This window comes from Tenrec ecaudatus, chromosome 6, assembly GCF_050624435.1.
Source record: "Tenrec ecaudatus isolate mTenEca1 chromosome 6, mTenEca1.hap1, whole genome shotgun sequence".
NCBI lineage: Eukaryota > Metazoa > Chordata > Mammalia > Afrosoricida > Tenrecidae > Tenrec > Tenrec ecaudatus.
Window position 1 is genome coordinate 91,018,923 of NC_134535.1, and position 15,475 is coordinate 91,034,397.

Sequence of the window (15,475 nt, forward strand, 5' to 3'; positions counted from 1 at the left end):
GCTCAAAGACACAGACTGTACAAACCTTTTTATGGCTACTTGACACTCTTCCAGGATAATCACAATGGTAAGAGTCAGGATGGTGTGACTGTTTTCAGCTCCAACACCTCCTCTAGAACGGAAGAAAGACTTGCGATAGAAATAGCAGGAACAGCATTGTGATGAGCTACCCACTGTAGCTGGGGCACAATATAGGGGGGCAGGTATAGGCTCTGCAGCCCCTCTGCTTTGAAAGGTCTTTCAACCTCTTTGTCATCATTTTCAAGGAAATGGAGTGACAAAGAGATTTAGGGTGAACACCGTGGCACAGTGAGTTAGGTGCTAACGGCAAGGTTGGCAGTTCAAAGCCGGGGAGGAGAACGATCTTCTTCCACAAAGCTTTACAGTCTGTCCTATGGGGTTGCATTCAGCAGAATTGACTTGATGTCCGTGGATTTTTGTGGATTTTTGAAGTGCAGTGAAGGTTACCATTTTCATAGGAATTGTGCTTTTTCACTCTGAAGGTCTCTTAAGACAGTCAGTAGACCGAAAGTCTTTTACACACTGTGGTTTAGGATCAATAATGAATGGTAAAAGCAGAAGTTATTTCCTTGACCGTTATTTCCTCACATCCTTGCTGATAGGACACGGGGAGCATCAGTTGCAGGCAGTCATGGATACTAACCACGCCAAACTGGGGAACGAGGCAGCTCTCAAAGCACTACGTTATCGTACAGTAAGCAGGTTCAATGAGGACAATAAATGTAGGAAATTATTTTTCAAATCCTCAAAGATGTTTCAAAGGACCTTATGAGAGAAGCCAAATAATATTCTCTACTTGAAAATTGAACGTGTCAAAAAGACATCTTAGATTTATTCAGATCCTCAAAGCAAAGAGTTTCTAATAAAGTTTAGAATATGTATCATTTATGTGGCCACATATGAGGGGACTTCCAAAAACTCATGGAAAAATATCATTGTCTTTTGATTTTCCATGGTCTTTTTAAAGCCCCCTTTTACTTATGACCCTGTATATCTATATAAATAAATATGTCACTGTGGAATAACATTATTAATATTCTCATCATATTAGTGTTATTTCCTTCAGGTTACAGATACTGTACATGAATTCTGGATTTGTTACACTGCCATCAGTTGATACCAATTGACAGGGTAAAACTTCCCCTGTGAATTTTGGTGACTGTAACTCTTTTTTTTAAAAATTATTTTATTGGGAGCTCTTACAACTCGTTACAAACATCAGTTGTATCTGACATATTAGTACATATATTTAATCATTCTTTTCTAGACATTTACTTTCCATTAAGCCCTTGAGATCAGCTCCTCTTTCTTTCCCTTCCCTCCTCCCACTCCCCAACCCTTGTGGCTCCTTGATAGATTATAGATCGTTAATTCTTTTCAAATCTCACACCAACTGCTGCCTCCCTTCCCCTCTGGTTTCTTTTGTTCTTCCCCCTGGATGGGGGTGTGTGGTCATGTGCCATTCATCACAATTGGTGCCCCCATCCCTCTCCACCTTTCTCCTTCCCTCCCTATCTCTCCCCACCCTTCCCCCTACCATTTTGGTATCTCTTTTTCCATTCCTGTTCCTGGGTTCCATGTGTTGTGAGTTTTATATCTTGCCTGTACATATGTACATGCTACATACTCCCGTCTAGTCTAGGTTGGGAAGCTCCACTGGGGTCATGATAGTGGGTGGTGGGGTGGTGGAGTGGTGGTGAGGAGGCCTCAAGGAATCAGAGGTATATTGTGTGACCCATTTGTGCTCTACTGCACCCTGATTGACTCATCCCTCCCTGCAACCCTTCTGTGGGGGGATGTTCCACTGTCCATAGATGGGCTTAGGGTCTGCTCCAACCCCCCCTCCATTCTCACCATGCATTTTTGTTTGTTTATTCACTGTTTATTGTGAGTCTTCTGATGCACATTGCCCAGTCTTGACACCTCATGATCGCACCAGCAGGTGTGCTTCTTCCATGCGGGCTTCTTGCTTCACTTCTAGATGGTCGCTTGTTTAACTTCAAGTTTTTAAGACCCCAGACACTATTATCTTTTAATAGCCGGACACCAGCCTCTGTCTTCACCACATCTGCTTATGCACCCATTTTGTCTTTAGTGATTGTGTGTGAGGGCTGGGGGTAGTGGTGGTGAGCATCACAGAATGCCAATTTGATAGAACAAAGTGTTCTTTTATTGAGGGAAGGTATGAGCCAAGGCCCAAGACCAGTCTGCAGCCTCGGTGTATTGCCTTATGAATGTATGTACAAAGGCCAATACCACTATTGTTATGGATTAATGTATTTACATAAGGGCACACCTCTGATAATCTCCTATTCTATGCCTTTGCTTCCTAGAGCTAGCCTCTGTTTCTTCCTGCCCTGCCATCACTTTCCCCTTTCTTCCACCTCTGAGTGCGTCCTCTCCACTAGCTTGGTGTTGCTCTCATACTCACAGGCTCTCTGCCCTCTCCTAGATGCTGGTTCTGCTTCCCTAGGTGTTCCCCTGTCCAAGATGCCATCTGTTCACCACACCCTTCTCCCCACCTCCTCTTCCCCCTCTACCTTCCGGGGCCTTTGGCCCCATTGCCTTCTCCCTGAGCTTCCTTCCCATGTCCAACCCATATAATTAGGCAAACCATCAATGTCCTAGTCCAAACAATAAAATACCATATGGTTGAAGAAAGAAGGGGAAAGAAAAAAGGACAAGAGGGGAAAAAAAGATAAGCCCCTACATGGTCCAGGTCTGTTTGCTGGTCCCCATGAGACCCTTTCCCCCTTGTCCTGAGGGAGATCCGGGGGCTGTCCCTCCTCACCCGAAGTCCATTCTTGGGGCTCCTCAGGGGCTGATCTGTTACTCCAACTGCTGATCTGTTATACTCCTTTCCCACACTGTCTCCCCACCATGTGTCCCCATTATGGAGACTGTAACTCTTCACAGGAGTAGAACCCCCATCGTTCTCCTTGTGAGTGGCTGGTAGTTTCGAACCACTGACCTTTTGGATCACACCCAGCCCAATTTGTAACCACTGTGCCACCACCAGGGTTCCCTTATTTGTCTATACCCAAATACGTTGCCCTGGAAAGAAGATGGATCATTTTACTCTAAGCGCAAGAATCAGTGTCTGTGTATGAGGAACATGTCTTCCATCTAATGTTTGATTAACATAGGTAACGTTGAAGTTTTCTTACCATCCAAGCCGTGACAAAGTCTCCCATCCAGGTCCCCACTGCTGCTAATTTCATGAAACTTTCATTTCGGATGCCCATGTAGTCTGTGATGATATATGCTCTGTGGAAACAAACACACGGGCACTGTCAGGACAAAGAAAGCCACAGAGCCAAAGCATTGTGATTCTGCGATACAAACATGGGACTTCCGCCCTTCTCAACACGCTCTGTCTTGCTGTTGTCTCTTCACATGGGCCTACACGTGCAAAAGGCTGAGCAGAGCGCGGAGGGTGGCAGGTCAGTTCCAATTAGACTTGAAGATTGGCTATGGCCACGCCAATTACCATTTGCTTTTCGTTTCTGAGCTGGAGGACTGACAACCACTTTTGGAAAAACAAACAGAAATATTCAGCAAAGAGCTCATTTCATGCTTGCTCGAGCATGAGCAGAGTGGAAACATTTCCTGAACGAGAGTGGCTTGAAAAGGAAGAGGCAAGCCAACTTTCCTCCAGCTCTGACAAGTTGAAACGACTGAAGAGGTGCCGGCACCAACCGTTTTCTATACTGCATTTTACCTGAAAGTTGTGCAGCATAACGTCGGGACTTGAGTAAAGCCTTGCCCCACAGTAAAGCAAAGGGAAACTTGAGTCACGTATAAAAGCCAAAATCAAACTCACTGCCAACTCATAGGGTAGACTGGGTAGGGCTGTCTCTGTGGTTTTCTGAGGCTGTCGGTTTTAAGGAAGCAGAAAGCTTAATCTTTCTGCTGGGGAGCAACTCGTGGGCTCTAGGTGTTGGCATTTCTTGTTACACCAAGAACAATAACCAAGCGGCTTACAACTTTCTTTACACGTAGCAAAGTCTTGTTTGCTTGCTGTAGCCACTGTATTTTCTTCACAGCTCACGGAGAGTCTTAATGGCAGTGTGGATGTACAGTTCTCATTAAATATCAGTAATAAGGCCAGGCTTATGGCCTACTAATTATTTTCATTTTCCCATTTGACACCCCATCTGCAATTTTTCTGAAAATCCTACACCTCAGATGATCTGCCTTGCCCGGCTCACGCGCTTGGAAATCACGGTTCTCTCTCCCTCTCCTCGCCGCTTTCCTCTTCCCTCTCGCATCCACACACACACTCTGACTCTCATTCATTTACCTTTAATATTTTCACACATGATGATGACTATGCAGTTTAGAGTATATAACTGTATTCTTCCTACATTAACATTTAAAAACGTATAACAGATGATGCTCTTTGGTTACTCATCTACTAAAGCTATGAAGAAATCATTGAGACATAAACCAGCTCCTGCTCAGGTTTGCCTGAAATTATTTCAGATAGAATGTGAGCTATAAAGAACAATACTCCTTGATTACTAAACTTAAACTTAAGAACTATTTAAACAATTCTTTCTCTGCTTGATCATTCAGTTATTTGGGCCTTTTATGTAAATATCTTCATGGTCTTAACCCATAATTCTAGGTCCCTAATTCCATGGACTTCCACAATAGCCCCCAAAGTGTATGGCTACCATGTGTTTCCTGCCAAGAGCCATTCTTTGCGCTTGAAGAGTCTCCATCAACCGTGAAATAGCTCGATTGCACTCAAAGAATCTCCATCAACACTGAAGTATCTCTGTCAACCCTTTTATCAATAGAGTAAAATGCACTATTATCCTTATCACACAGCTATAGAAGTGTAGTTTTTCAAGAGCTTACTTAATGAGCATTTGGTGAACGGATACGATTCGAATCTGATTCAAACACAGGCATTTAAACACTGCTCTTTATATTCGTCCTGTTGTTGTTAGGTGCCAACGAGTTGGTTCCAACTCACAACAAACCTACATAAAACAGAAGAAACACTGCCTAGCCCTGCGCCGACCTCTCACTTGTTAGGCTGAAGCCTAGGGCTGCAGCTACTGTGTCAATCCAGCTTGTCCAGGGTCTTCCTATTTTTGTTGCCCTTCTGTGTTAGAAAGCATGATTTCCTTCTCCAGGAATTGGCCTCTCCTGATAACATGTCCAATCCTTGCCTCTAAGGAGTATTCTGACTGTACTTCTTACAATTACAGATTTGTTTGTTTTTTAGCAGTTTGTGGTACTTTAAATATTCTTTGTCAGCACCATAATCCAAACATATTGATCATTCCCCAGTTATCCTTACTCCAGTGTCCAACTTTCATATGCATATGACACTATTGAAAATACAATCGCTTGGTCAGGTGCACCTTTGTCCTCAAAGTAACACCTTTGCTTTTCAATACTTTGAAGAGATTTTGTGCAGCAGACCTACCCAATGCAATGTTTCATTTGAATTCTAGACTGCTGCTTCCATAAGCATTGATCATAGACCCATGCAAGACAAAAATCTTGACAGCTTCGATCTTGTGTCCACTTGTCATGATGTTACCTATTGGTCCAGTCGTGAGGATTTTGGTCTTCTTTCCATTAAGTTGTAATTCATAGTGAAGGCTGAAATTCTTGTTCTTCATCAGCAAGCACTTCAAAGTCCTCACTTTCAGCAAACAAGGTTGTATCATTTGCATATCACAGATTGTTAAGCCTTCCTCCAATTTTAATGCCACATTCTTCTTCATAGAATCCAACTTCTCTGATTAATTTCTTGCCATACAGATTAAGTAAATATGGTTTGAGAATATACAATCTCTATATTTCCCTTCAATATTTTAAAAGACAATTAATAAGCCAAAACCAAACCCACATCTATCAAGTGAATTCTAACTTAGATGTACCATATATAGGGTTTCCAAGTCTGTGAAATTGTATGGGAGCAGCCACGGCCTCACAGTTCACCCCAGTGTGGCTGGTGGGTTTGAAACAAAAAAGCTGATATTTCTAGAGAAATTAATAAGTCATCAGTAGCATCCAGAATCCCCAGTTTCCTAGAGCTACCTTTCAGGGTTGAACTCGCATTCACATCCACAGTTCATCTACCTAAGCAGCTGCCTCCTTAAAAGTCCCTAGTTTAATTCAATAGACAGCTATCCACTCTCAGTACAATGGTTAATCGCAGTGTCATGATCACTAAATAACTCCTGCAACAATATCTTTTTTGAAGAATTTGCTCAATGACAGAGTTATATGTGGTCACTGTTTCAATTACTTATAAAATGCATGCGGATCGAGTGGAAATTTCAGATACATGCCACATGATTGCACACATGTATATAAAGGAAAGCATCAGACTTTCTTCCACATTTAAAAATAGATATGGGATATAAGCTTGAAACACATCAGCGATTCCATCCAGAGAAAGTACAAGAGCTGTGCTAAACATAAAATTTCCACACAAACAAAATGTTTCAAAGGCATTAGACTGCTTGTGAAGGAGTCAAGGCAAGAGCAGCCAAGACGCTAAATAGAAGAGATTTGTAGAAAGCTTCGCTGCTCTTTCTCTGGAGATATTTCACAAGACCAGAGGATAAGAATCTTAATTCTGGCTGAGCAGAGATCAGTCTGAGTGGGCTGGAGAGGCAACATTGGCAACGTCAAGGTAGCAAAGTACTGGTGAGAAAGGAGGTCCCCAGAAGACAGCATGACACACAGTTAGGTTTTCCTTCAAAGTATTTATCAAACTCTAACCTTGATCAAGAGGGAAGCTAAAGGACTAGACATAAATCTCTGACCCTCATCGTGAAGGGCTGACAGCATCGATGTGATGGCAAGGTTTTAGCGTGTGGAACTTGCCCAGTGTGGTACCGAAGAACACCTGGAAACACACAGGGGTCTTCCCGAAGACTAAACCAGCCAGCCAGGGCTAGCTCATTAATGAAGCTAAAGTGAGTCTTTACCCAGGCCAGTCCATGATGAAATCAAGGTAATCAGCTTTCACTTGCCCCCCTTAACATATATATGATGATAAATGGAATATACATATTCATATGTATAGGAAGCACATTCTACATCCATTTATAAATAACTAGAATACCAACTAACAGGGTCATTTCACTGAAAAATCAACAGAAAGCACAATATCTCACACTAAAAAATGAATTGCACAAAAGGAAGGAGTTGATTTGGCTAATTTGTTCACTGTTGAATGCTTGGCACCTAGAACTCTTCCTGTCTACGGTAAGTGACAAGAAAACATTTATTTAATCTATGCATGATTTAAAGTGGTGCAAGTTAATTGCATTCATTCTCATGTAACATAGGTTAGACCAATGCATATAAAATTCTAGAAACATCCATCAAGTGAGGTTGAATTATAAAAATGTTGCCACAGAGGAAAACAAGAAAATTTTAAATTACTTTTTGTGTTTGCTTTATGTCTCCAAGTACCTGTAATCCTTTGTCTAAAGAACAAAAATAAAAACAAAACTAACTGTCAACAGATCAAGTCAGACTGGTAGTGACCACAGTACAGCTGCCTTTTAGGTGCCAATAATCTATGTCAGTATGAAATGTTTTAAATAGCAAGGCTCCCCCCTGGCTGTAGACAACAGCGAGCATTAGGTGTCATGATGCAGTGCAGATAAGACATCCAACTAACTTATGAAATGACTGATATATTTAAAAGAAATTTACCAAGTAAAAAGCAGTCTATAAAGGTTAGTAGTTTTGCTGTTACTACTTTGGACTAGAAGTAGAATTATTAAAATTATGCAGAAAACTCATGAGGACTTTCCATCACTAGTTGATTAATTTGCATTTCCAATAATATTTCAGTGTTTCCTCCTCAAGTTGTAAAGGATATGTAAAGAATATGTTGCACATATTCTTATCAGCAACTTTAGCCAGCTGAAATATTATATTGAACCCTATAAAAAGTGAAAAAGTGGATCTCTGTACCCAGTGGTTTTGAGGGAGTTTAAGAATGAAGGATTATTTGCCAGGAGGCGTCATTAAAGTTTCAGTTTTATTTATTTTAACAATCCATAGTTAATTTCTTCGATTTGTGTTTCATGTGACTATTTCCATTTCACAAACATCTCAACCACTCTGTTAGGTCAATATCAACCATTTATATAATCTTTGCCTTTAAGGATCCTAAATGGATTTTTTTTCTGTAATGTAGCTTGGTTTTCATATTTTCTTTATATATCAAAGTTAACCATCAAATCCATACCAGCTATCTGGAAAATCCAATATAAAGGATCTGGGAAAGGTTCATAAGTGACATAACATCCTGAAAACATAAGCTATCAAGACTCTCATACCTGGTGAAATCTATGCATTAAATGACCATAACTGAAACAAACTCTAGTGTGGGATAAACAGGCAATAAAACTATAATATAATGAATTGACTAATAGATGAAAGTCTTGATCACAAACAGTGAAAGTTCCAGTTCACTTGAGTCTATTGCTTATAAATAAGTGGATGCAGTCAAAACCATGTGATTTAGGAGTTGAGCCTCTCTGTAAGTTTAAACAGAAGTCTGTAAACATAAATCACCAAACCAATATGGATTCATGCTTCAATGAAAATCCATCTGTGGCCAGCTGGATTCTACATGGTACAGCTGTCTCTCCCATCCATGTATGGGCAAAACAAACAAGACTAGGGCTGCACAAACAAGTACATCATGGAAAAGAAGGTAACTTACATTACTATCAACTTCCATTAAAACAAAGCCCCTCCTCCCCCCAAATCTATTTTTAATGCACTGATGTAAAAAATTGTCAGTACAAAATGCCATGAATTCAACCTAGATTCATTTTATTATTCTCTTCCAATCAATATTTATAATTACATTATTAGCAGTTTATAAACCATTTACTTAGTCAATAATTCAAATATAAATGGCCATATTCTACCATATTTGCCTAAACATTTTTTAACTATAAAGGTGTTGATGGAGCTGAATATATATATATATATATATATATATATATATATATATATATATATATATACAGATCTTTCTGGCAAGAACTAGTATAGGAAGTTGTAGAGAAAGATGAACTGAAACATTACAGACAGCTGTTAGAGGTAGATTAGGAAAGTTAAATTGGATATAGACTTTAAAATGCTTAAATGCTTATTAATGAGGTATCAACTGTTTCTCAGTTTAGTCATGTAATCCTTTTAACTTTTATAGAAGCCTGGGTGGTGTAGTGTTTACTCATTGGGCTGTGATCCACACGTTCAGCAGTTTGAAACCCCCAGAGGCTCCTTGGCAGAAAGGGTTACATAAAGAGTTAGAGTCTTGGAACCTCATAGGGGCAGTTCTACCCTGTCCTATTGGGTCTCTGTGAGTTGGCATCAATGGCAGTGAGTTTTAATTTCTATAAGGAGAACATGTGCAAGAAGATGGGAGATGGAGTTGAATTCAAGAGAGTATTCTTTGCAGTGAGTTTGAGGGGTGGTGGGGGTGGTTTATACCTCAAGTTTCTTCCTTAATTCATTGGTTTTTTTTTATTGGAATAATAATAAGAAAAGGTTTTAAGATCCTAAGCATATTGCCAAGAGAACCCCAATAAATCCATAAAGGAATCTACAGAGTCACAAACTATTTAGCATTAATTTCACACTAACTTAATCACCTTTTTATGTTCAAGTACATTTGGTGTGTATATAATTATAAGATGTATATAGTCAACTTCGACCAATTTGCATTATTGTAAAAATAAACTGACGGCTGATCCAGATACTCTTTAGTTAATGTAGCTTGCATAAAAGCACTTTCCACAAAACAACTTAAAATGGAATAAAATAATATACAAATTCTGGTCAGAGTCGGTGCCATTTAGAGTAAGACATAGAACAAGCCTCCTTTTAACAGTATGAGTTGAAATTAACTAGCCAGCTAGGGGGTTGCTTTGTTGGGATTTTGTTTTGCATTTTATTGGTGTGCCAATAAAGGTAAATGTCATGGCTGTTAAAAGGACAAAATAGATAGGAAATAAATGAAACACTAGATAATAAATCAATTAATTAGCTCGTGCTAATTAATTGAAAGTATCTTTTGTTGACATCAAACACTCACCGACATCAGGCAGTTTTCCGATTGACAGTGACCCTGTAGAGAATTCTAAGACGGCGAGTCTTCCCTGGCCTAGAAAATCTCACCTTTCTCCCCAGCAGTGGTGGTTAGTTTGGGATGGCCAAACTTGTAATTCTCAGTACGTTTATGAGACAATATCGCAAGGGCTTCTTACATTTGTTAAATGTTTATCATAAACACTTACAACCTAGACACGGAGATTGCCAGGCTAGTCCAACAAAAGCTGCAAGCTCAAAGCACTGAAGACAATTTTTTTTTAGGAATTCAGAATTCTCTTCTCACTCTCCCCCTTTCCTACTCTGTTTGTCCCCCTCCTCCTCCTGTTCCACCTTCCTCTGTATATGAGCTCAACCATCTCATATTCTCTACCTCAGCACTACTCTATAGTCTCCCACCCTTTAATCGCTCTTTAATTGTAGGGTTTTCCCCCCTGTAACTATCATGTATTCAGAAACTCGAAAGCTCCCCTTTGAAAGGTTGCAGTGTTAGAAGGCATTTTTACATTTGTGTGCTCATGTTACTTCGCTCGTGAGACAATCTGAACGTGAAACCCTCTCTCGCGGTGTTGGAAAAATGGTTAAGCTCCAGCGCTGTAGGCAGAGGGAAGAGCGCTGTCTTTTCCTGCCAGGACCCTTCCCGCAACAATCGGCTTCATATTCAATGAGCATCCACCTTATTTAAAATTCATTCATTCAGTAAACAAATATTTACTGATTGCTCATTATATGCTAAACCATAGACTAAGCATTTGTAAATTTTTAAACATCCACGGAAATAACATTCAAGATACAGTAGTCACTTCTGGGATTATTATGCAGAATCATATCTGAGGGCTTATGGAGACCATGCATACCATAATGCTTAAATCTGTTGCTATCCTATTGTTTCTTTTCTTGATCATTTAAAATGAATATTCAAAAAAGAAAGATATTTTTCCATAATGTTAGATGGAAAGTGATCCAATGGTAATTAGTGACCAACTTCTATTCCATGCAAACAGGAAAGATCCATAAGCAAGAAAGTAGGAGGAGAGGAAGGAGACAGAAGATGGAGGCAAGTTGACGTGGGCAAGAGAGAACGGCAGAAGACTTTTCTATACAGGGACGCCTCTGAGTTCTAATGTTTACTGAGACTCGCGTGCATACACTCTGGATTCCATGAGAAACTCCTGTCACTTCACAATGAGCACTTCTCCGCTAACATTTACCAAATTATCTTAAAGTAACTTGATCAAGCTTCTGTTTGTTATGATGAAGAGTTGTAACGAAGGCACCCCGAAAGATGTTAGCATCACTTTTATTAGATTTTAACAAATACCTTTTAATCCCTTTTGAAAGGAATAACGCTAAATTGTCATCAGGAAAAAGTTACCAGTGTGGCTCGTGAATGTGACTTTCAAAGTCATCCTACTAAGAACAGGGACAAATGCTAGGGTGCCACTTGTCATGCTCCTTCCTGCCCAAGGCAACGCGAAGACGTCTGTCCAAATCTTAATGCACTGTTCACACATACAGATTTAACGTGTGAGAAACGTTAGAATCACTCTCTCATGTCAATCAGAAAACACAGAGACATGTCCTAGTTATGACCAATCTGCTAGAATATGTGTCCATTTTTTGTGAGAACTGGGATAAACAATGAGAGTGTGTCAATGAGTGTCAGCAAACAAGGGACTATCTAGTCACTGAACAGATAGAAAGCTAGTTAAAGAGGTCATATGTCTTATTAGCTAGTCTAATAGAAGCCTAATTTAGAAATAAAAAGTGTATGTAAAAGAAATAATATATTGACAACAGAAGCAAACAGTGTGGTTTGGAGAAGGCATGAATTGTATTTCTGATATATCAGAAATATTTGTAGGTTCTTAGAAAATGGGACTCTCACAATTTAATAGAAACACTTGTTTTTAAAGCTCCAAGTGGATATGGGGTGAGACTGCCAGGAGAGAGAGGTGTGGGCCGAGGGGAAAGTCAAGTTTAAGGGAAATATAGGGGAGGGGTGGAAGGGCTGAACTCCAGGTGAGGGTAGGAGAGACTGAGGATGCTCTTGGGAATATTCGGTGGTGAGGGTCTTTAGTGGTGTGCAGTAGGTGCAGAGAATTGACCTAGGGCATCTAAGGCTATCCCAAGAACCCAGGCTGGGCACCTTGGACAACTGGGACACTGAACCCTGTATCTTAGAGGCTCCTGGCATGCACCAGAATCTGCGTCAGTGAGACCCCATATGAAACCTCCACTGGGTGAACTGGGCTCTACCTAAAACACACTTGTAATCGGAGGACTGAAGTCAAAGAAAACATGGTGTCTAAAAAAGCAGAAGTCAGCTCTTCCAAGAGCGAAGTACTGCTGGTTGGTATACAAACAAGATCTTGCTACATCAACACCCTCTATGTCGTATTAAGATATGTATTATTCCATCAATCCTGTGATGGCTATTCTGTTATGTTTGCTTATGCTTTTGTATATTAGGGTATATCTCAGAGGTGCCACACCATTTGGGGCCATCCCCTTGAACTGTGTTCCCTGTTTCTCTGTTTTTTGGCAAATGAAACCCAGGGATATTGAGCTAATATGGAAAGAAACTATAACAAGGGTTTGGGGTAGGGGCATTCTAGATGGGTGGGGGAGATAAGAAGGAGGTGATGTCACGAAGCCCTGGAAGAAAAAGTATGTTTGGAGACTGATTAGAGAATCAATTTTACAATTGTGTTTGACATGACTGAAGCATGGAATGATGTGACATATGTATTAACTCCAAAGTCACAGCAAATTTAAATAAATAAACAGATAAAAAGCATAGAACCAGGAATGAGTTCTGGGTTTGCATAAATCCTACCTACAACTTAAGAACAATTAGTTCTTACAGCATGGCCCTCTTGGTACTGACCTTCATAAAATGATCACTGAAGATAAGGGTGCTATAGCAAAGTGTGGTGAAGAAAGCAGATGGTACCCAACTGTCACCTGAGTCTGGTGTCTTAAGAGGGTCTGGTGTCTTAAGAGGGTCTGGTGTCTTAAAGGCTTCTTACAAACAACCACATAGGTGAGGAGTCAACAAAGTCCACACAGAAAAGGCACACCAACTTGTGTGTGATCCAAAGATGATAATTATGAAATTCAAATATGATGAAGAGAAAAGTAGCAGAGCTAAAATTACAAACAATTTGGAGAAGGTTATGGATGACATTGGAAGCCCAAGCCCACAGAGTATCAGACCAAGCCACTGGCAGATCTCTTCTAGCCACGGGCAAGAGTCCTGAACAGCCTTACTATCAGGTAGAGACCATTGTAATATTGATTATACTGGATCGAACTCAATACTTGGCCAGTTGACCACCCTGTAGATGTGACCCGAATTTGTACTGGGTGCATATATCTTAGTTGTTCCATGACAGAAATTTCTTCCCTGGCTTTTTGAATGTTTATAGGGGCTCCTTCTTATGCATTACTTGCATTTTTTGTATTTACACTAATACGATCGTATCTTTACTATCTCAGTGGAATTTGTCTATGATGGTTTTCTGTTGGGTTTCCCAGCTGTGAAGCACAGAAGTGAATACATAATGATAATAACTGATACAAGGGGTTACAGGGAATGTGGGGGTGGGGCAGGTTACAGGGCAGGAAAGGGGAGTAAATAATGAAGGTGCGAGGTGGAGTGAGCACTAGAACTGATTGTGATTGCTAAGCTAATTTTAAAGGCAATGTAACCATCGGGGGATGGGATGTTGCTCTAAGATCAATGTGGCGGTTGTTGTACAATTCCCCTTTATATGATTGAACAGTTGGACTGTTCAGTTATATGATATGTAAATTGTGCGCCAATAAAATAAAGTCCTTATTTTCACACTTTGCTTGAATTTCTCCGGATAGCAAGTGTGCCACTCCTCTGCAGAAAGACAGGGCTTTCTACTTTCTACTCCTGGAAAGAGTCACAGTCTCAGAAACTCACAGAGGCAGTTCTACCCGTCTTATAATGTCTCCATAAGTTGACATCAACTCAATGGCACTGAGCTTAAATTCCTATAAGGAAGACATGTGCAAGAAGACTGGAGGTGGCAGTGAGTTTGAGTTTGCTTTTCATTTTAATACCTCAAGTTTCCTCTGTAATTCATTTTTTCCCTCTCACATGCACAAACTTCCAAGAATATTCATGTAATCAGATGCACAAAGGGGTTTGCCTTTACCACTGATGAATAAAACAAACAGAACCAAGGAATAGTCCATGTTTCTTTAGAAAATCAGTTGGTATAATCATAGACAGAGAAAGATTTCATTTTCTAGATAGTTATTTTTTGTTTTGTTTTGTTTTATCTAGCTGAAGGAAGGTACCTATTGTATGACTAGACAAACTTTCTCACTCTGACCTTCAGGAAATTTGAGCCCTCAATTCTCTCTTGAGGATTGAAGACACATTTACCTCCCTTCTGAATGTATTCACACTGACTTATCATCACAGATAAAACTCGAACCTGTCTCCATTATTCAATAAGTTTTCCAAAATTTTATTAAAATACCTTGCGTTATTTTAAACTATTCATTGATTAGGACATCCATGTAATGTCATCTTAGTACATTTTAGAAAGAGGAAAGCATCTGATCACTACCATATTTATTTATAACCCTGTCTCTAGAGGACTACACAGTCATGCAAACCCTCCTGGGAAATGAAGTCTCTAGAGGACTACACAGTCATGCAAACCCTCCTGGGAAATGGTTGAAGTAAGGATTTCTGTATCTAGAACAACGGGGACTCTTGTTGAAGGAAAGGGGCTACTATGCATAAAGCACATGCTTTATTCCTGGCCCTACGGAAACACACTAGAGTCTTAAGTTAAAACCAAAAAAGCCAAACTCACTGCCACTCTAACTCATAGCAACTCTGAAGGACAGGGTGGAACTAGTCTTGTGAGTCTCTGAGCTTGTAACTCATTATGATCATAGAAAACCCTGTATTTTTCCAAAGGAATGGCTGGTTGTTTGAAACTGCTGACCTTCCAGCTAGCAGCTCAATGTGTGGTCACTATGCCATGGGGCTCCTTTGAGTCCTACGTTAGGAAGCTATTATGCCGGAGCCAAAAAAAGAGGTTGCAACAATGGACTCAAACCTAAGACCAATTGTGAGGATGGCACGGGACCTGGTGATGTTTTGTTCTGTGGAGCAAAGGGTCACTATAAGTTGAAACAGGCTCAAAAGGCCGTAACAAAACAACAATAAAGTTAAAGAAGACATGTCTTGTGTCCTGTGATAATACAGTTAGGAGTGGCTATGGTGTAGTCATGTATGACTACGGATGACTGACCTCAGGATATGTGAGGTGGCATTGGTTAGAGT

At 40.2% G+C, this 15,475-nt stretch overlaps 1 protein-coding gene across 4 annotated transcripts in view; it reads right to left on the reverse strand.

Annotated features, from left to right (window-relative positions):
- Positions 1-15,475, reverse strand: part of TMEM117 (transmembrane protein 117) — a 641,682-nt gene that overhangs the window by 313,461 nt on the left and 312,746 nt on the right. For all 4 annotated transcript variants that reach the window (XM_075551848.1, XM_075551846.1, XM_075551845.1 and 1 more), the window contains exon 4: positions 3,189-3,288. In XM_075551848.1, the coding sequence (XP_075407963.1) occupies positions 3,189-3,288 (100 nt within the window). The remainder of the gene's footprint in view (positions 1-3,188; positions 3,289-15,475) is intronic.